Source organism: Staurois parvus, unplaced genomic scaffold (genome assembly GCF_062004578.1).
Source record: "Staurois parvus isolate SC_StPar_1 unplaced genomic scaffold, SC_StPar_1.0 ptg000401l, whole genome shotgun sequence".
NCBI lineage: Eukaryota > Metazoa > Chordata > Amphibia > Anura > Ranidae > Staurois > Staurois parvus.
In genome coordinates this window covers 3857402-3879243 of record NW_028318197.1, presented here as the reverse complement: position 1 = coordinate 3879243, position 21842 = coordinate 3857402, and the positions used below count along the sequence as shown (strand labels likewise).

Sequence of the window (21842 nt, the reverse complement as noted above, 5' to 3'; positions counted from 1 at the left end):
TAAAACCATTGCACTGTGAGCTGCAGTGTCTGGGAGTGAGAGCTTATGAGACACAAATGAATGAGGATTTAGCTCAGTCAGGGAAGGTAAATAGATGACTGGCCCTGTGCTGATCATATGCACTATCCCAAGAAAAGAAAACCTCTCTAGCACTACACACCAAACTGAGCATGAACAGCTTGCCCCCAAGGCTCTGCTCTTTCAGCAGATGGATTGGGGACAGTAGAAGAAGGGGAGGATCAGAGAAGACAGGATCAAACAGCCTTTTTACACAATGCAGAGGATTAACCCTGTAGTTTCTTCAGTGAGTATAACAAGCATGCTTTACTGCATATACAGACTGATTTTACTGGTGTGGGTTTAGTAACACTTTAAGTCATAAATAAAAAGTAAAGTATGTAACTTAAGGACTATGAAATACAAAATGTTGATTACTTGTGTCAGTTTTAAAGTCGTATTAAAACCAAAACCTAAAATGTAATACTATATATGACAGCATACCAATCATTAGATGTGGTGGCTGCATTAGTTTCTTTTAGTCTTTTTTCCCTCTGTTTTCACCTGGGGATTTGGTCAGTAACACACTTCCTGTATTAGAGTGCCTCCACTCTGGATGAAGGAGCACAGAGACACCTTTTGACAGTAGGATTGTCAGCAGTTTTTTTTTCTTTTTTTTGTCAGAAGCAAAAATTAGGATTGGCAGTCTGGGGGGAGAGGAGTGGAGGCGAGCACTAACAGATTTAGATACACTAACAAATTGAAGCCAAAATCCAGCTCACACTGAAGTTTTACGGGCATTTACAGCAGAAGTTTTTTTTCTTCGGGGATAAAGGTTTTACATAAATAAATAAAAACTGATCATTGTAAGCACCCCTATCAGTGGTAAATGGTTTGTCTCATCACTTTAAATTGCAACATTTGCAAAAGAGCTTCTTCTGCTGAAAAACAACATACTTACTGGCTGGATCACCAGGTGAAAATAAAGAAAAGAAATCCTAAAAAATGAAAACTAATGCGGCCATCACATCTAAGAATTGGCATGCTGCAATATAATAAATGTTTGCTTTTGGGATTAATACTACTTATTTCATGCCTTATACAACTTATTTCAAATATGGAAAATGTGGAGGAGTACCAATACCAGTGGCCATGATTACATAAACATAATAATGGAATAAATAGAGCGTTTTTGATATTTGTCTACACTTGCATGTTAATAGAGAGAACAGAGTTCTCAGTGTGCTATGGGTATTCTAAAGAGAGAGAACAGCAGTAGCTTTTCCTTTCAGACTCAAGAAAACTGATTGCCAGTAGTAACCATTTGGAGACTTACTAAGATTTACTTCAATTGTCCAATCATGTGAAAGGAAAATCCTTGTTTACTTATTTCATCTGCACATGATTGGATGATTGAAGTAAATGTGAATAATTTAAAATCCTTTAGTAAATCAGCCTCTTTGTCTCTGTCACTTTGCATAGAACAAAAGATTACTTACAAAAGGAGGTAAAAAGAAACTGGAAAATATATAAAATACAAAATATTTTGAATGCGACCTTTCATGCTTACCTGATTAAAAAAAACATTACATTTTTTTTTCAATGTTAGTTTTAAGACCCAACCATATTACATAAATAATTAAATATACACAGTAGCACCATATAATCCCTTTAACAAAGCGTTATAAATAACTTGAATATCAGTAATACATATTAACTCAAAATGTAGGTTCCTATGTTCCTCTATCCTGGTCTGCAACTATCTTGCAGTGTACTGTATATGAATTTATAAAGATGAAGCTGGTCAAAATCTCTGCATTAATGTTAGTCAATGATATCTTTCCATCAATATAGTTTGCAATGACATAAAGATAAACAAAACAAAGACAATATGGGATTACATGTAGTGGCAAAATGTGCACCTATAAAACCCAATAACCCAAGACCTGTTCATGAATTAACATTCGCTTTGTCCATATGTTTCTTCAAGACAGTGTGAGAATATGAGAGGAGTATTTTTATAGCCCGTAGTAGCAACAAAATAGTTTTCCCTTTATATATTATTATAAAACAGGGTTTAGAAATATACATTATAAATAGCAAGCAGATTTATTTCCTTTGTCTATTTCTGGGCAAGACAAAAAATCAACCATGTATGGGACTTTCAGGGTGTTCACTGTTAAAAATGGCATAAATGTATTCAAATTCTTCTAAAACATTAAAAATACATCATATTCTAGCTTCTGTATACTATATAATATTATAAAACAGGGTTGTGAAACATACATGATAAATAGCATGCAGACCTATTTTGTTTGTCTATATTTGGACAGGTTCTTGAGCTATTGAATTACAATGATGCTGTTAACATTGTGCTTAAGCCGGCCATACATGAATCGAAATTTGGACTGTTCAGCAGGGACAGGCTGAGATTCGATCCGTATTGGCAAGATCATTGTACCCAAGTAGACCAATCAACTTGGGTGCAACCAGCCTGTTGCTTTTTTACATTCAAGTACTGCCGGCAGCATTGGCCACTGGCAGTAACCATTGTGTTCTGCCAGCCAGGACGGCTCCCTACAAATTTCCCCCAGCAGAACACAATAGCGCTGCAGAAGGCATTCTCCCATCAACACTGACTGTGTTCATATGGGAATCTAGCAATTTTCTTTATTTCTACCCGTAGTGGAAGGAAAGAAAATCAAGTCATCTATGGGCTGCTTTACTGTCATGGTGACCCATCTACAGCATTCCAGCTTTATATAATATATTGTCCTGCCTGAACTTATCAAGTTTATTAGAAAGAGCATGTGGGCATTCCCCCTTGTATGGCTGCATCCATCAAAAAGGTGTAAATTACAATTCTAAGGTGGCAATGCTCTCTCTCACCAAACTGCATCTATGGACAAGCAACCCTGCCACCTCAGAATAGGACTACAAAATAATGCCCCCTCAACTCTTCTCCATAACATAGGGAGAGGCTTTCTGTGGTCCACAAAGGGATTTGCAAAAAAATATAACTGATAATAGCCAGCACAGATAGAGAGGAACTTATCAGCTTACAAGATTTCTGGCCGAATAAACAGCGATTTTTTTGCACTTATCACACAATGATTTTAACAAACCGAACAGGAGCAAATATGATAAGTTAATTGTTAGGACTTACATTATACTTTAACTATGTAAAATTAGAATATTATAGGAAAAATCTTACCAAAAAACAAGTGTTTCCAGAAAAGATATTCCAACATCAGAAGCTCCCACCACGACGATGCGTGCATTGATTGTCATTTTCGGCTCAAAGGTGAGCTTTCGGTTGAAATGGTATAAAGCATAACCAGGCTGTAAAGGAAAAAAATCATACTGAGATAAGAAAAGAAGCCATAAATGGAAAATGCTGAACACATAGTACAAAATTGGGAAATGTAAGCTCTCCTCTAATTTTCTTTCCAGTGCTGGTCTGTTGAAACAAGGAAAATGGCACAGCACAACAGTAATTATCAGGTTTAAGGCAAGCCATAGAGGCAGGCCAGGGGTTAAAATTTCGAGTCCAGACCTACTAGCCGGTCACATAACTTACTCTCCACCAGTTGCCCCACCCAACCTTGCCCAGGTCCACCCCCACCCCCACCCTCGACCCGCCCCCAACCACGCCCCCTTATCTTATGAAATTACATTTTTCTTTAGAATAAATAGTCCAAAATATAAAACTGTACACAGTAATGTATATCCCAGCTCCCCTGTACTCCATTATAGTGATATGACATGTATACAGTAATCATTACTGTATACATATCATCACTATAATGGAGTACAGGGGAGCTGGGATATACATTACTTTATACATGTCATATCACTATAATGGAGTACATTACTGAGTAATGTATATCCCAGCTCCCCTGTACTTCATTATAGTGATATGACATGTTGTATACAGTACTTACTGTCCCCCCGAGTCCCCCGCGGCGGTGGAGAGGGTGTCTCCTCTCAGCGGAGGAGAGCGGGCCTCTCCTGCACCTGTCCCCTCGGCGGCGGTGCCGCAGAAGCCGGAAACCGGAAGTTGTAAACCGGAACTCGGCTTCACAATGAGGCTTGGAGCTCAGGTGCAGTCGCTCCATGCTTCATCTGTGCTCACTGCTCCCAGCCGCTCGCCACAGAGGAATTTCTCCTCGCATTTGGCGAGCAGCTTTTTCAAGCCCTGCCATAGACGATACGATTTTTTGTGTTAATGGGGGCATCAAGTGATTTTCTTTCCTTCCATTCATGGTGGAAGGAAAGAAAATCTCTCAATACACCCATCAACACATTGAGTAGGCGGGAAGCCTTCCTTGTCAGCAGTACACAATGATCATTGATAGCAGCTATAGCCACTGCAAGCAATCGCATACAAGAAATCCAACATGCTGGTTGTATTGAAGTCGATCAATGTATTGACTTCAGTACAACTAACCTGCCCATAGATGGATCGAATCTTGCTAAACCAGCCGAGATTCGATCAATCTATGGCCGGTTTAACTCTACAAATTGAAAGTGTATCTAAAGCCAAATTGTTTTCTGTAGTACTTTTGCATATGGTAGAGATTAGTTAGAACTTCTGACAAAATTTTAATGTCTGTGTCTCCTCTGGAAAGATTCACCCTCCAAATTTGCCCATCGTAGTCTGAAAATGCAGAGTCCTACTGTCAAAATACAATGCTTCGGTCGTGGGCTTTCCTCCATCAACCTCATTTGTGTAGATGGAGGAATCGGTTTGTTTGTTTTCATTCAGCCCATTGGCTGAATAAAATAAAAATTCTCTATAGCCAGCATTTTTTGCACGTTTGCGCGCGTTTTGTTCAGGCGTTTTGGATCTCTTTGGAGTTTTGATATTTGTGTATTAGCCTACAGAGAAAAATTTCTTCTGTGACATAATTTGTTTTCAAGTGTTGCCATGCCAGATAAATGCTCTTGTGCGTTTCCATGTATTTCTATGAGAATGAAAACACGCCAAAAATGTATCAATCTGCCCAAATGGGGCTACGAAATTAGCTCCAAAACTTTTTTGAGCTTCAGGCGTTCTGCTTTAGGTGACTTGGAGTGGGGATGTGAACCATCTCCAAAGATATGTGAATGGGGTCTAACAGCATGTTTCAGAAGTTTGTACAGTACAACAATCAGAGGTGTAATCTGGATTTTGCAGCAGGAACTCAGAAGTGTCTGACCATACCAGTGAAAGTCTTTTTTTACACTCTGGATGCCCTGAATACTGGGCACTATAATATGCAAATAATTACACTCTGTCATTATCAAACACTGACTTGTTCCTGACCTTTCCTAATGGCCTGTCACTGTAAAGGGCCTTATTTGTCAATAGGCAGATTTAGGAGGGTTGGAACAGCTTTTGACATTGCCAGAAAGTGTAGAGCACCTCAGGATAAGAACACTTAAGACTCTCAAAGATACAATATATGCTGTCATGGATAAACATATGATCACTAGAGGGTGCATTTACAAATCTGCATGTGAAAAAATATAATCAAAACATGCAAGCAAATCAAAATGTTAAATTCATTATGAAAATATTGGAGAATATTAGAAAGTATAGAAATGTTGGCAATTATAGACACATCTTGTAACAAGATTTATAAAGCCAATCTATAGCCTAATAAATAATGTTAATACAATACAAATTAGGTTCTAGTTGTTGTGTACTAAACTTTGCTCTTTCTCACCAATATTTTGTGTTTAAAATGTGATTTTCTTAAATAGATTTTAGGAATATTTTTCTGTTTTTGTAGATAAATGTCCTCAGTTTTGTTTAGATGAATTGTGACATCCAGTGGCCAGACAAGGAACCATTACAGAATTTTGTGGTAAAAGTGATCTTGAATGTTTTTGGACACAAACAAAACTCAACATTCAGCACCCATATCCTTCAGGTAATGGAAATTCCTGGATTAATCAGACTGTTTTACTCACTGCAAGAATGCTTTCATGCAGGAAAAACCCACTACAGGTTTTATGAGTGCTTTCAACATACAGTGCTCCATTGGTATACTATCAGATAAGTAATATCATCCTGAAAGAGACAACATATTTTAAACACTTGATCACTTTTCACAGCAAATAGATATCTAAGAGGTCTACAGCAAACTCTTCATTCATCCCATGGCATCAGAATGTTCTTAGTCCTTTTACGCAACGTTCTGTCCATCTTCTTGGTTGTGAGCAAGTATGCTCTTAAACTCATCTTCCCACCTTAGGTCTTGTTTTTAGGTTTCTTCCTCTAGACTTAATCTAAGTTTATCAAAGGTTTATAGGTTTAGTCTTTTGCTGATTCCCAACTATGCACACTCCTATGTCTATGAACAACTGCATCCCAGCCAGCCAGAGCCATCCACAAGCAGAATGATTGCTGAAATATTCCATCTCTCTTCCAGTGTTAATTTTGACATTCAAGTTAGTTTTAGTCATGGTTATTAGACCAAAATTCCATTTTAGTTTTAGTTGTATTTTAGTCTTTTGACTAAAATGACATTTTAGTTTTAATTGTATTTTTAGTCATCTGAATTGTTTTAGTTTTAATTTTAGTAAAATCTCCAGTACAGTTTAGTAGACTAAAATGTAATGGGTTTAGTTAAATTGTAATGCATTATTTAAGTATTTCTCTAGAATTGCCAAACTCCTTATATACTGGAGCAAAAAATCTAGTAACATGTTATTATCTATAGTATTAGGGTTTGAACATGCACTATAGACAGAGATTTAGCCATTGTGATATATAGGGGTTTATTTACTAAACCTGGTTGACTCAGAATCTTGTCCACTTCTGCATAAAAACCAATCAGCTTCCAGGTTTTATTGCTGAAGCTTAACAGAACATGCTGAGGTTAGAAGCTGATTGGCTACCATGCACAGGTGCCCAAGATTCTGAGTCAACCAGGTTTAGTAAATAAACCCCATAATGTCTTTATAAATAAAACCAAGTTTTAAAAATCTTTAGACAAACAAAAGTACAACTATAAAATATAAAAAAAACCAGTAAACTCTAATGGCTATAATGCCATTTGCATATATTGCCTCAGTATATTACCAACATTAAATATTAAGAAAAAATATAAGAAAAGCCTTTTTTTTTTCTTTCAGCAGCTTATTAAATGCTCTCTACTTATTCTTATGTGGTAGTACACTGTTAATTTTGACGGGAAATTTCAATTTATTTTTAGCCATAGTCTTTTGACCAAAATGCCATTTTAGTGTTAGTCGAATTTTAGTCTTTTGACTAAAATTCCATTTTAGTTTTAGTTGTATTTCAGTCTTCTGAATTGTTTTAATTTTAGTCGTATTTTAGTCAACGATAATATTTTAAGTAACGAAATGAGCACTCTTCTCTTGATAAAGCAGTCCTTGACATTAAAAGACCAACACGGGGACTCAGAAGGTGGGGCATATCTCAGCCTCACACTTCTGTTTTACTGTGTGTTATTACAACAGATGTTAACATGTGATATTATGTGCATTGTGTTGTGGTGCCATTCATTTTTAATGGTGCCCAAATGCACACATTGGGGTTGATTTATTATAGCCAATAGGCTGCTTTTTTTGCAAGGGAAGTCACCCTTTGTAAAGGGAAATTTTCCCCAGAGCTTAGTGAATGTGGTGAAATTTCAATTTGCAAAGAATACCCAATAACCTGCAAGGAGAAAAAAAGCAGCATTTTGCTTGCACATGAATGGATCACAGAAGTCAACAGAGCTTCACCTCATTTAAAAAAGCTCTGGGGAAAATTTCCTTGCAAAGTGTACAGTCCATTTGCCTTTAGTAAATAAACCTTTATACAGTGGCTGTCAAAGCATCTGCGCTATGGCGCACCTCAACACACAAACCATGTATTGTGGGGCATTTGAATTACCAAAAAGGTGTGCTATCAGCTTTAAAGGACCAAAAGCAGGACTTAGGAAGTGGGAGGGGCATGATGCAGTTTGATGTTAGAAGAGTAGAGATTAGCATATAACTTCAGCTGCCTATATTTATGGATCTACTCATCATTTTGACATGTAGGTTTCATTGAAAGTAATCTCTTCTCAAATATTCTAATCATATGTTCAGATTGAACCATCCAAATTTGTCACAGGTTTACTTTAAGTATGTCAGCCAGAAACAACTTACTGTAAGACATGTACTTCAGGCCATCACTCCAGTACCAGTGGTACAGAAGCGTCACTTGACAATCAAGTAATCAAGTACGACGCATCACAATATAAAAAAACTGTACAATTTATGTAACTTCTCTTGTGTCAACAAGAGCTGACTTTTTGTTGCTGATACAATAGCTCTAAATCCAACAGCTGTCATGCATGTGAAAGCACCTTTTTCATAGATAAGTACACAACCTGGCCCCAGGGAGCAGGAAATTAGGTGGATTGGTCCCATACCAACAACCTTTTCTTCAGGCTGTCAGCACAAATAACTACATATGTTTCCCTGAAGAGTAATCAGGCATACCATATGACAGGACAGTTATAATCGCAATCTGTTTGTCTTTGTATTCAGACACAGCCTACCCCACTTAGAGTATAGAGCTCTGTATACTGATGAATAATACATTTTCTATATAAGAAAGGCATGTCAGGACCCAAACTCTACAGGAATTTGGTAACATAAACCATGGATTCATTTACATAGACAGTGATAAAAATTAGTAATACAGAGAACTAAAGGAAAATTATACAAAGGACACTTGCTCAATATTTGTGTTCCAGAAAACATACAATGTAAGTGATTAGAGGTGCCTACAGAGGCTAGACAGTGGCTGCCCATGCACGTATGATCCAAAAGGGACTGTCAAAGCACTGTTATATGTACACCGGGCAAATCTGCATGTTTGTGCCTATGAAGAAAAGAGAGGCAGTACTGCAGGCACCAGCTTGGTATTGAGGAAAGCAATAGCAAATAGCCAGAAAATTCCATCCCCGCCAATTATTTCTTCCCCATAGGCTTGGTCATCTGGAATACAAACATTGCCTTATCTGGCTTTTACAGCGCTCTAATGTCTGTAGGCACCTAAAGTGTTCCTATCATGAGTGAAATATGAGGACTGCCATTGCTGATCTCCTTCTAAAATATGCCAGTTGCAACTGGCTGCATTAAAATCTTTTTCTGGTTCAATAATTTTATTCAGTTAAGAAGAATAACAATGAGAGCACCAGATCTGCCCATGCAAGGGCGTGAAATGACTGCACATATAAATACAAACCAAATATAGTGCCAAAGAAGTGAACAATAACAACAGTGGCTAAACCGAATAGGCATAGACAAATGAGCAAAGGGGTCCAGGTAAGGTCCACGTGGACAGTAGCGTCAGACCTGGACAAGTCCGTTTTCTGACGGTAGCACAATAAGGAGAATATGCCAGGTGAGAAGGGGAAAAGAGGGCAGAAATGCCACAGAAAAAGGAGGAGAAAGAAAACAGGAAGGAAGGGGGAGGGGTAGAGGGGGGACAAGGGAATATGGACTCAGGATTGTCAGGGGTGTTAGTCACAGGCACCCAATGCTATCAGGGGGAAGTGAAGGGAAGGCATACGCAAGCCAAGGTTCCCAAATTTTGAGGAACTTGATTTAAATCTTTTTGAACCACAGAGATGTCAGAGAAAACATTTAATTTCTTATCTTAGTACTTTTTCCGGGGTATGGACACCAAAAGCAAGGTAGCCAAAGCAACATCTTGACAACCAGGGAACTAGCATTTTCACATGCAGGGGGTCAGAAGTGGCAGCTAACATACTTCTCACATAACTGATGTACTTTAGGACTGCACATTGAGTATATAATGTAGCATAAGCCACAAACACTAATTTTGGCGCACTTTATTGCCTATGACAGAAATGTAAATTCACATGGAAATGTCAAGTTAAAGGGATTTCTTGACTACTTTTATTCTTCAGCAGCAATATGTAATACAAAGTCACACCTTGCACTTTCTGAGTTTTTGTCAATAGCTTACAGGCGGGCAATCCTAAACATCCACCAGCACCCTGGGCTGCTGAACTTTACATAGAGTAATCTTCTAATGACCTCTCCTTGGCAGTACAGCATTAAAGGGCCTCTAGCTCCATGTAATGTGTCGGTTCACCATTTGCAAAACCTACACCTTGTACATACAGAGCCTTGTATATCAGGTAATTACAGCTTTTAAGGTCAATCCCATCTCATTGAGCCAGTGTGACACACCTATAAAGCATATGTTCATACTTCTATACCTAGTAATCACAAAATTCAACCGATTTCAGTTGTATCCATAGCTATAACAGTAAAACATCTAAAGACCAACACTGTCTTTGTAGTGCAGTCCTGTAGGGGGAGAATTGCTTAGTCACATTGGAATGATCCTGTTTCTCGGTGATAAGACAGTCATGTTGAACAAATGTTCATCACCATGCCTTCTTGGCTGATATAGGCATGCATATTTATTCTTCAATCATTCTCAAGAATGGTCATTCATTGGTACACCTTCCAACTATCAACTGTGTACTGGCACCTTAGAAGTAGAGTTATACAGTAGTTCACCTATTTGTATATATATGATTTATTTACAGTATGGCACATAAAAATAGAGGAGCCAGTTTTGGTGTAATTGGAGGCCAATACAGGCTTAATTTACATTAGGCAGCATCACACTAATTAGTGAACCCCTATAGGCAGAACGCGGCCGGAAACACCAGAGGTGGATCTCCTGTCTATGTTCCCTGGGTCTGTCAAAACAATAAAAGCTTTATTTATGTTTCTAATTTTGGCAGGATGAGCACTGATTTGCTGACATTGGAAATCCACCACTGGCCCCACCACAGAGAATGGGTAACTGAACTCAATAACATCATGAGTAGGGAAGAGCCATTGGCAGATGCCAATGAGAATTTTACCAAATTCCAGGAATTATGATCTGCATGGATTGACTTTTCTGCCTCGCTACAGCTCCTGCCATTTTCCATTTTTCCATTTAGAGCATATAGGATTGGCTTCCCCTTTGGACTGTCTTTTATCTCCCCCATCTTTTTTTCTCTTCCCCTTCCATTATTACTTCTATCCCCTTCTTCCTTTCCTTCCTGTTTACTTTTTCTCGTCTTTCTCCCCATAAGAATAAAAAAGTGGCCTTTTGCCATTTATCTTTACCATCTCCTCCCTAGTATTCAAATTTATATGATGCTTTAACCCCTTCATGCTTAAGGGTAAAACAAATCTAAATGCCTAAGCACAATTTTGCAACGTTGACATGTGTTAGTTAAACCATACATATCATCACAACTACTTTGTACATTCAGTTAAATTACAGCTTGCTTTTTTCAGGACAAATTGGGCTTTCATTGGTGGTAAATGGTAATGGATATCTCCTGATTGTTATTTATTATCGAAGGAAAACTGGCCCAAAATAGTAAAAAAAAATTTTTTTTTATTTAGCTGTGTGTTTCCTGTTACATCCGTAACCTACCAGCAAAGAACAACCCAAAATAAATTCTCCAGCTCTTGATGATTGCAGCGATACCATATATGTGTATGTTATTTGTTGTTTGTACCCGTAGTACAGCCCAGAAACAATACTGTGCATTTGGTTTTGGGGGGTTTTTTACCTAAAACACACTGACACCCAACTGACACCAATTTTTTTAAAAATCCTGACCTTTTGACCTTGACCTTTGACCCTGACCTTTTGACCTTGACCTTTGACCCTGACCTTGACCCAAGCACTTATCCTGGCACTGAACTAGATCAAACCTAGATCTAGGTATTTTTTCTTTCTTTTTTATTTTATTTTTTAATATTGATTTATTTATCTTTTTTTTTTTTTACAAACATTATTTCTCCCCTCTATGCCAGGAGTTAGAGAGATACAACGTATCTCTCTCCTCCATTCATAGAGAGAAAAAAAACAGGGGGCCAGGCTGTACAGTGACTGATCACTGTGATAGCCAATCAGAGGCGATCACAGCGATCATGTGACCCGGAATCGGGAGTCCCGGGTCCCGATCGTTAGAACGGGACCCGGTGTTCTCAGTGACACTGCGGTCTTTGTGCTGGGAGCATGCACTGCTGTGTGCTCCCAGCAGAAAGACAGGTACGCAAATATGAGACCCCACAGAATAAAGCCAAGTTCTGTGAGGCCGCATATTTGTGTTACGTCGGCGTCAAGGGGTTAAGGGGACTTGGACTACCACCTGCTCTCACTCTTGGTCATCTGTTTGCTGTTTTACTTCACTAAGTTGCTAATAGAGAGTTGGCTCATGCTGGTCTTCCATACAGCCTGATACCTTCCGGTCAATATCTTCCCAGCTGTTATCTTTGTACTCTTGATATTGTTTACAATGGCTATGCATTGTAATGTCCACTTGATTTTAAGGATGTCTCTTACATTTTGCTGTTTTGCCATGCAATTAAAAAGCAAATATTTTTCAAATATACAAAGCATTTGGTTGTGACTTACTTTGGATTGGTAGACAATCATGAGTCTTTGAAGACTATACTATCTATGTAGATCATTTTTGGTTTATACTTTCTTTATCATTTTTATATCTCAGTACCCTTTCCTGATTAATTTACCCTGTTAAATAAATAAAGCTTGTGGATAGCTTTAGCTGTGCTCCATTCCCCACAGGGACAAATGCTGTGGATAATATATTCTGAATTCTAGTATGTCCATGTGTGCATTTTTTAACATTTTTTAACATGCATATGCATACTTTAAAGCATTTACAAAGCATTCTGGCATGGAATTATATCCCTGTGTTAAACAAACTACTTTCCTATAATCTTTAGATTAATCATCAACCATGTAAAGACCTACCTAAAGAGTCCATTCAATTTACACTTATTAAAATAGGCGCTCTCAATGTACATACCATAGCTCTTGGTAAATCTAACTGGGATTGTGCCACAAGAAAAAATATTATTAGACAGGATTTATATAGCGCCAACAGTTTGCTCAGCACTTTACAATATAACGGGAGACAATACAGCAACAATACAGTTCAATACAAGAGGGTTAGGAGGGCCCTGCTCCTTGGAGCTTACAATCTAAGATATGAGGTTTGTGGTCAGATTTGTCCAGGCTCCTGGAGAATACTAAGTGTAACTACTCATGTTTACTAATGGCAGGCATAGTCGTCTGAAGGCAACTGAATCATGCATGTTTTTCTTATTCTAATGGCTATCTTTACACTTATCGTTAGGACCAACAAGCTTTTTGAGCATATGCAAGTTAAAAAGAAGCCTGGTCTCTTTTTCCTGCCAACAACAGCAAGGTTAAATGATCCTTTCTCCTGGTCAAAAAGATATATAAATTCATAGTGAAGCTTGAGGGTGTGATATTACTACCCAGCAAAGAAGTATATTATTTTCTTATTGAGTCTTTAACATCACAGGGAAGTTGGAGACCCTCTTCCCTTAAGCTCTAGCAGCTGTAAAAACAGAATCATCATTGGATCTTGCCAAGTGGCTTTTAACTTGCAAAAATCGATTTGCTTATCTCTACTCAAAATGATCAGTTGCTTGAAAGATATACCGTATTTTTCGCTCCATAAGACGCACTTTTTTCCCCCAAAAAAAGGGGGGAAAATGTCAGTGCGTCTTATGGAGCAAATACAAAGCGGCCGGTCCGGTATTTCTGCCGCCACCATGTCAGAATACCGGGCCGGCCGCTCAGCTGTTCTCTCCTGCAGGGCCTTACCTGTTCCTCGCTCCAGCGCTGCACAGTCTTCCCGCGCTGGCTTCTGTGACAGCCGGGTGCCCACTGCGCATGTGCTGCGCTTTGTGAATGATCCGGTGTCTTCTGGGACACATGACAGGTCCCAGAAGGCGCCGGGCCATTCACAAAGCGCAGCGCTTCTCGAGCATGCGCAGTGGGCACCCGGCTGTCACAGAAGCCGGCCCGGGAAGAAGGAAGGAAGGACAACTCCGCGGAAGTGGGAGCGGGTACCTGTCAAATTCAGGTACCCGCTCCCCTCCCTCCCAAAGGTCAGCAGTCTCTGGTCATTCCCTGCACTGTCTGCAGTCTCTGGTCATCCCCTGCACTGTCTGCAGTCTCTGGTCATCCCCTGCACTGTCTGCAGTCTCTGGTCATCCCCTGCACTGTGTCCGCAGTCTCTGGTCATCCCCTGCACTGTGTCCGCAGTCTCTGGTCATCCCCTGCACTGTCAGTCTCTGGTCATTCCCTACACTGTCTGCAGTCTCTGGTCATCTCCTGTACTGTCTGCAGTCTCTGGTCATTCCCTGCACTGTCTGCAGTCTCTGGTCATCCCCTGCACTGTCTGCAGTCTCTGGTCATCCCCTGCACTGTGTCCGCAGTCTCTGGTCATCCCCTGCACTGTCAGTCTCTGGTCATTCCCTACACTGTCTGCAGTCTCTGGTCATCCCCTGCACTGTGTCCGCAGTCTCTGGTCATCCCCTGCACTGTGTCCACAGTCTCTGGTCATCCCCTGCACTGTGTCCGCAGTCTCTGGTCATCCCCTGCACTGTGCCGCAGTCTCTGGTCATCTCCTGCACTGTGTCCGCAGTCTCTGGTCATCCCCTGCACTGTGTCCGCAGTCTCTGGTCATCTCCTGCACTGTGTCTGCAGTCTCTGGTCATCTCCTGCACTGTGTCCGCAGTCTCTGGTCATCCCCTGTACTGTGTCTGCAGTCCATTGGTTCAGAATATTTTTTTTCTTGTTTTTCCCCTCTAAAACCTAGGTGCGTCTTATGGTCAGGTGCGTCTTATGGAGCGAAAAATATATGCACCTCTCTACTATTCCTGTTCTCTTTAAACACGACTTTGCCTTTTCCCTCTTCTTAAACATCCCTATAGGTTCTGTAATATGATAGAGGAACTCAAAGACAAATGGAGAGGCTTGGGATGTGGGATAGAGAACATGCTTGACTTTTACATAAAAGTCAAGATTTGCATTTAATTTCAGCTGCCTAAATCATTGGCTCTACTGATCATTTTGACATGCAGATTTCAGCAATGGTAACCTGTGCTTTGGCATTTTTTGTTATATTTTCAGTTTCAATTGCCCTTGTTTGTAAGGGGTTTACTTTAAGCTAACAACAAATTCCAGCATTGATGTGTGTTCACTGTGCATAATAAACTCACTGAAACTATTATCTGTCATATATGCTAAAATGGAACAAACCGCATACTGCTTTTGAGTGTGTTGGCCTCACATCTTGCTTTTGTCTAGGTGAATTAAAATGCACATTAGCTTCTATTTTTGATGGCATCCTGTAGAAAGCATATGGAATTCATTTTAATGAGAGAATTATACATTCTATGCATCCATAATTCAGGACAAACAAATAGCCGTATGTCAATCTGCTCATACCTCAAACAACATTAATTATGCTAAGGGAAAGAATATCCTATGAACCATTCTTAATAAGCATATTAACAACATTCTTTTATTAATGAAGAACTATTTATCTCACAGAAGCCTATAAAACAGTGTAAGGTCTAAAAGGTCTTTGCATATATTATCTATGCAGAGGATTATTTTTTTCCAAGTGAAAAAGATAGGCAAAAATTGCCACGGTAACAGTTGAGTATTTTAACCTTTAACACTCACAGTGTTTAAGCAGATAAAAGGCTGCTATCGCAGGCACATAGTTACAGTTTTTTTTTTTTTTTCAATAGACCTAGAAACGAGAATTCTGATAAGTACATTGATGAAGAACACAAGCATTATACAACTTCAACACACATTAGCAGAAAACATATGGGGTAATACTTATCAATCATGGCACTAAAGTATCTGCTGGTAATGCTTGACGGGTAATTAAACAAAAAGGCAAAGCGCTAAGGTATTTATCAGCTGTTGTCTGCTTTTTTTCCAAGCCATAATCCCCTACACTGTGTCAACTCATCAATATTGTATAAAGCTTAACCAAATATTTCACAGAATACAAAATGTACTTGCACATGCCTTTGAGGGTGTCAGCTGGATGTAAACATGCTTTCAAGAAGTTGCACGTTGTTACTTCCAGTGTTTTACTGTGGCTGTAGTCTGTTACAACACATGATTATTTTCTGTTTGTGGCATTAAAGTTTTAGGCCCCATGCATACAGGGCATTTGTCGAACTAAATGCATTTCCTCCTGGCAGCAGCATTTTGGCAGAAAAAACATTTGATGTGTGTAGGCACACTTGGAAGCATCAAACGCTTGGGCGTTCACTCATTTCGTTGGCCATAATAATATTAACCTCCCTGGCAATATGAATATTTCAGATTTTTGGTGCTGAAAGCGGTACCATTATTTTACATGGAAATATGTAGCAGTCTCTAGAATCCCCCCTATGTATTAAAGTCACCCTTACATTAGCATCTGGCAGCTGCCCCCCTTACATCAGAGTCTGACAGCATCCCCTCTTACATCATCGTCTGGCAGCATCCCCCCTTACATCGGAGTCTGGCAGAATCCCCCCTTACATCAGAGTCTGGCAGAGTGCCCCTTTACATTGGAGTGTGGCAGAGTGCCCCCTTACATCAGAATCTGGCAAAATGACCCCTTACATCAGAATCCAGTAAAGTACCCCTTACATCAGAATCCAGCAGTGTCCCTTACATCAGAATCTGGCAGAGTGCCCCTTAAATCAGAATTCAGTGGATTGCCCTTTTACATCAGAATACAGCGGAGTGCCCTCTTAAATCAAAGTTCAGCAGAGTGACCCCTTACATCAGAGCTCAGTGCAGTGCCCCCTTACATCAGATTTCAGTTGTTAACTGGACACGAAATTAACTGGTTAAGAGTGTGAAGCTCCTTGAAGAACAGGGAAGGGGAGGGAGATGAGGAGAGTTCAGTGCAGGCTCAGAAAGCGGCAATCATATAGCCAGATGGACACAGAGGTGCAGCCAGTACAACCCTATCTTTAGCTACAGCTTTTTCTTATGAACAGCTGGCAACCCTGCCCAGGCACAACCTCTGTGGGGATAGGTGTTGCCAGGGGTGGGGTGGAGCACAACTGACACTTGGGGGGACCCAGCCCACCCCAGCACCACCCTAAATCCAACCATGCCTTTCAATAATGTCTTAGGTTGACTGTGCTAAAAAAAAGCCAAGCAGAGTGCAAAGAGCTAGTCATTGGAATTGCCTGTAAGTTCCCTGCAGACATTTACCTATTACTAACCTACCATGCCTTGTTTTGCACTACATCTCTGCAGGAAGGCTGTCAACTTGGGAGAGGAGCAGGACATTGCTTCCTTATATCAGAGCTTCCTCCCTGATGAATGTTGTGGAAATATTCAAGGAGCATCAGGAGAGGAAGGTGAAGGACAGATCCACAAAATAATTGAAGCAGAAGCAGCAAGATACATTCAGTAGAGACTACTGGCCAACAAGTATCACAGTAATACTATCACCAAATCTCACCAGATCTTGTGAAACTAACAGTCACATGAACAGTGTCAGATGATCTCACATTTTGATTTGTATCAGTTCCTGCATCTTCTGCATACTTGTCGCTGTCTGCAAAGGTATAGTTCAGTGGTACGTGAAAATAAGTATATCTGCTCAACTGCAAAGTCCCACTAGGGCTTGGTCAAGGCTCCTGTTTGCCCAAACACAGTGCAATGATACAAAGAAAGCCCCACACAGAGTTCTGAGTCCTCCCAAAATTGTATTAAGTAATGGACATACAGCTCCTAAAAACAGTCATGCTAACACATTTCAACAGGAAAGGCCTTGATCAAAGATACTCTCAACAGTAAGGCTCTGCTACATTGACTATACAGGGTCATTTGCTTTGTATGTCCTATATATTGCTTGTTTCTATTTTGTGCAATCGTTTATTATAATAGATAGGTATGACTAGTTTTCATATGTACACTGGTATATGTCAACAATATAACTTTTATATATAACCTTGTATTTGGTTGTAAGTATTGTTATATGATATGTCAGCACTGTATCAGCATATATTGCATATAAGAGCATATAAGTAGCACTGCACTGTTCCTATATTTTGATGTTGTGTGGAAACATATAAAACTAGTAGCTAGCTGCTTGGATTATTGTTACTGTATTATAGGAATGATAGTAGGGTGTGGAAGTGCACACAGTATTTTTGGTTAATATGTCAATGATATGTTCATCCACCCACTCCGGTGTGGGTGGGCTGGGCTGATAAATGCAGTGTGTGTATTAGATGGTTAAGACCTTCTGGGCTGAAATACGTTAGTGTGACGTATGGAACTGTATATCCATTTATTAATACAATTTTCTGACTCAGAGCCATGTGCAGGACTTTCCTCATATCATAATTTATTGGTACACCTGATTTATAGTAGGGTAAGTGTTTACCTCCTACATCCACATGCATAACAAGAAGTAAACAGCCTTGTCACTTCATTGAATTACCATAGAAAATTTTATATTTCTCTTTCATTCATAGCTCACCTCTCCATGTAAGGGCCAAATCTAGACAAGTAAAAAATGTCCCCACTCCCTCAGTGTAAACCCATTCAATTTGAAATCCTTTATTGAAATATTATAATACACATACTGACACATCAAAGCTCAACTGATTTCCCCAAGTTATGATTACTTTGTCAACATTTTCTGTTGAAGCCTCAGACCTGTTGCACATGACTGCACTTCTTGTTGAGTAAGATTGCTATTAGTATATTATATGATTGGCTTTCTTGCAGCAGCTATACAGCAAGGATGCTGCTTGTGAAGACTGAGTACAAGAAGTCACAAGAGGCAAAATTTACAAATCTGAAAAGTCCTTAAAGGTTCGTGATTATGAAGGTATTCAAGCCAGGTTAGCAATGGCAGCCTCCTTATTTCTCTCAGGAAAGGTTTACTTTAAAGAAAAAATGTCACCTTGCCCAATAAAGGGAAAGGCAAAAGGGTCTCATAAAAGCCCACCCAGGTAAACTCAATGCAACAGCATTCCCCAGCACATCTTCTTCTATTGCAGCCTCTGCAAAATATCTGGGTATTGAGGAGCAAGTGACCTTCTTCCAGAGGTAGTATTTAGGTCTAGCAGTCAATTGATAGATGGCGGCCCAAGACACCTTGGAAACCTGGTACTTAGCAGGAGCTACAACTGAGAAATTATCAGCAGGGGAGACCCCCCGATGGCTAGTATAGGGGGTTGTAGGGTGAACTTTAAAGATAATCTGTCACTTTGCCCTAAATGAGCAAGATAACTGAGTCCTCCACAGGGGCAGACTGACCATTTGGAAACTCGGGCACTGCCCGAGGGCTCGGGGTCAGTAGGAGGCCCCATGAGATGCCCCTGGTACCTTTTTCATAGGCTTTTTTGAATTTGGGCAAGGACACAGGGGCCCCATGATCCCCTATTGCCCGGGGGCCCCATGAGTTGTCAGTCCACCCCTGGTCCTCCAATAAATAAATGTATTTTTGTGAGTGAGTACTTTTTAAGGTTGCACTATGATTTAAAGGATAAGTTCAACTTTTGTAACATGTTACACTCATATTCAGGGTGTAACATTTAACATGTAATGAAAGGACAGAACCCCGCTCCCCAATCCCCCACTGTGACTGCTAGAGGGGAATCTTTCCCCCTGCTAGCTGTCACAAATTAAAAAAATGTGGCCATGCGGCCGCCTGGCTGGCCATATCACATTATTCTATGAATGCGAAAACTACAAGTTCTGATAGCCTTTGCAGCTGTCGGGTTGTAGTTGTCAATGAACTACCACAGCGCTGTTGAGCACCGTGGTAGTTCATTGATTCCTCCTGTCAGTGTGTATCTGGTTGCCCGTATGAAATACGAGCACACAGATATACTGACAGGTCTGCAGGAGTCCTGCATGACACCAGTGATCTGCTTATCGCTGGTGGAATGTTTTCCAGGCTCCCAAAAGAAAGAAAAGTAAATAATTTTTTTTTAACCTGCAAAAAAATGTGCATTTATTATTTTTTTTTACCTGCAAAAAATGTGCATTTATAATTTTTTTTGTTAAAAGGTGAACGTATCTATTAAACGTGAACCTAAAATCAGCTTATGATAAGCATTTTAAAGCAAAGCCAGCAAAATAAACTTATCATCAAATTGTAAAATGTATGAGGAAACACCGAATAGGACTACTTCAAAAACATCATTCTGCCATGTGATTACTATGATTACTATGTAACACACAACACAGGGCATCTGCTAACATTCTGCTGTCTGTAGTTTGATGTTCTTTTTAATTGTTTTCAGAGATGTCTAGCACTCAACTGCCTATTTTGCAGTTACATTCTACACTCATTAAATCAACTTGCTGCTTTTTACTTATAAAATGCTGTGCATTTATTCAGATAGCTATTTGTTAACCAGTCTGGTGCTAAAAAGAAGAATCTTGTTCTTCACACACAATGATCACTCAGCCTCTCTACAAATGCCACGAACACCTGTGTGCTGCTGACATCTTGCTTTCAAGGCTAGGTAGGTCATCTTCCTTTTAATTTCTCAAAAGCTCAAAAGTGACAAACATCAGGGACATTCCTGCTAACAATGCCATCTGCTGCCTGCCACGGCTGGGAAACAGTCAGGCTCTCAAATTAAATGTAATGGGAACAACACAGGAAACCTGCTGACATTTACACTAAGGAAATTTACTAGCAGCTATCACTTTCCATGTAATGTGTTTGCACTGCAGATTTGTGTCATAAATTCAGTGGTCTGAACGTGGAAGCATGATAAACACTGCAGCTAAGTCAAGCATTCAACCCTATTATTCAGTAACAGCAATGTATTACCATGAAACAGGTGCTAAATTCAAGCGCAACTGAAAATAGAGCTCTGGCCATATGTAAGAACCCGTCCTTTTATCTAAATATGAATTCATTATAAAACTATTAAATGTGTTTGTATAGATTGCTGGTATAATGACATGATATTCTTTTCCTTGATCTTCATGAGAAATTGTGTATTTAACCACTTGTGTTCCAGAAGATTTTTATGACCAGGCCATTTTTTGCTATTTAGCACTGCACTACTTTAACTGGTAATTGCGCAGTCATGCAACACTGTACCCAAACAAAATTGATATCATTTTTTTCACACCAACAGAGCATTCTTTTGGTGGTATTTGATCACCACTGGGTTTTTTTGTATTATTTTTTGAGATATAAATGAAAAAAAAGACCAAAAATCTGGAAAAAAAACCCAATATTTTGTACTTTCTGTTATAAAACATATTCGAAAAAAATAATGTTATAAATCACACTTCATAAATTGTGGCCAAAATGTATTCTGCTACATGTCTTTGACAAAAAATCCCAATAAGTGTATATTGACTTGTTTGCGTGAAGGTTGCACTTACAACTTGCGGTATATAAACTGGAATTTTTTATGCTACTAAGAGCTGATTCACACATGTGCGGTGCAGATTGAAGTTCAGGTTTCACAGCTAATTGATACAGTAGCTGTTCACAGGTTCACATCAGGTTCAGGACAGGTTTAGCTTAGGATCTTACCTTGTTCACACATATGCGGTTTAGAAACGGTTCCTATAGAAGTCAATAGCCTGTAATCAGCACCTGAACCAGACCGCACTGCTCAAAAATCAGACATGACTCTTTTTAAAACTGCACTGAATCTGCACCACCAGTGCACCGGACATATGTGAACAAGCACCATAGGAAGCAATGTTTTTTCACATGTCATTCGGATTGGATGCGGTTCAATCCGCATATATGTGAAAGGGCACTAATGGTGGTGATCAGCAGCTTATAATGGGACTGCGATAGTGCAGAGGGCAATCTCACACTAACTAATGATGGGGGGAACTAACTGCCACTAACATCACCAGTGACATTAGTACTGTGATTAGTGATAACATTATACACTATTACTGTACTAATGGCAATGGCTGGGAAGGTGTTAACATC

General features: G+C 39.6%; 1 protein-coding gene across 1 annotated transcript in view; it reads right to left on the bottom strand.

Moving 5' to 3' along the window:
* The window catches only part of CFAP61 (cilia and flagella associated protein 61), a 409554-nt gene that overhangs the window by 223851 nt on the left and 163861 nt on the right, over positions 1-21842 (bottom strand). Inside the window, exon 18 of the mRNA XM_089686524.1 lies at positions 3212-3339. Coding sequence (XP_089542650.1) covers positions 3212-3339 — 128 coding nt within the window. The remainder of the gene's footprint in view (positions 1-3211; positions 3340-21842) is intronic.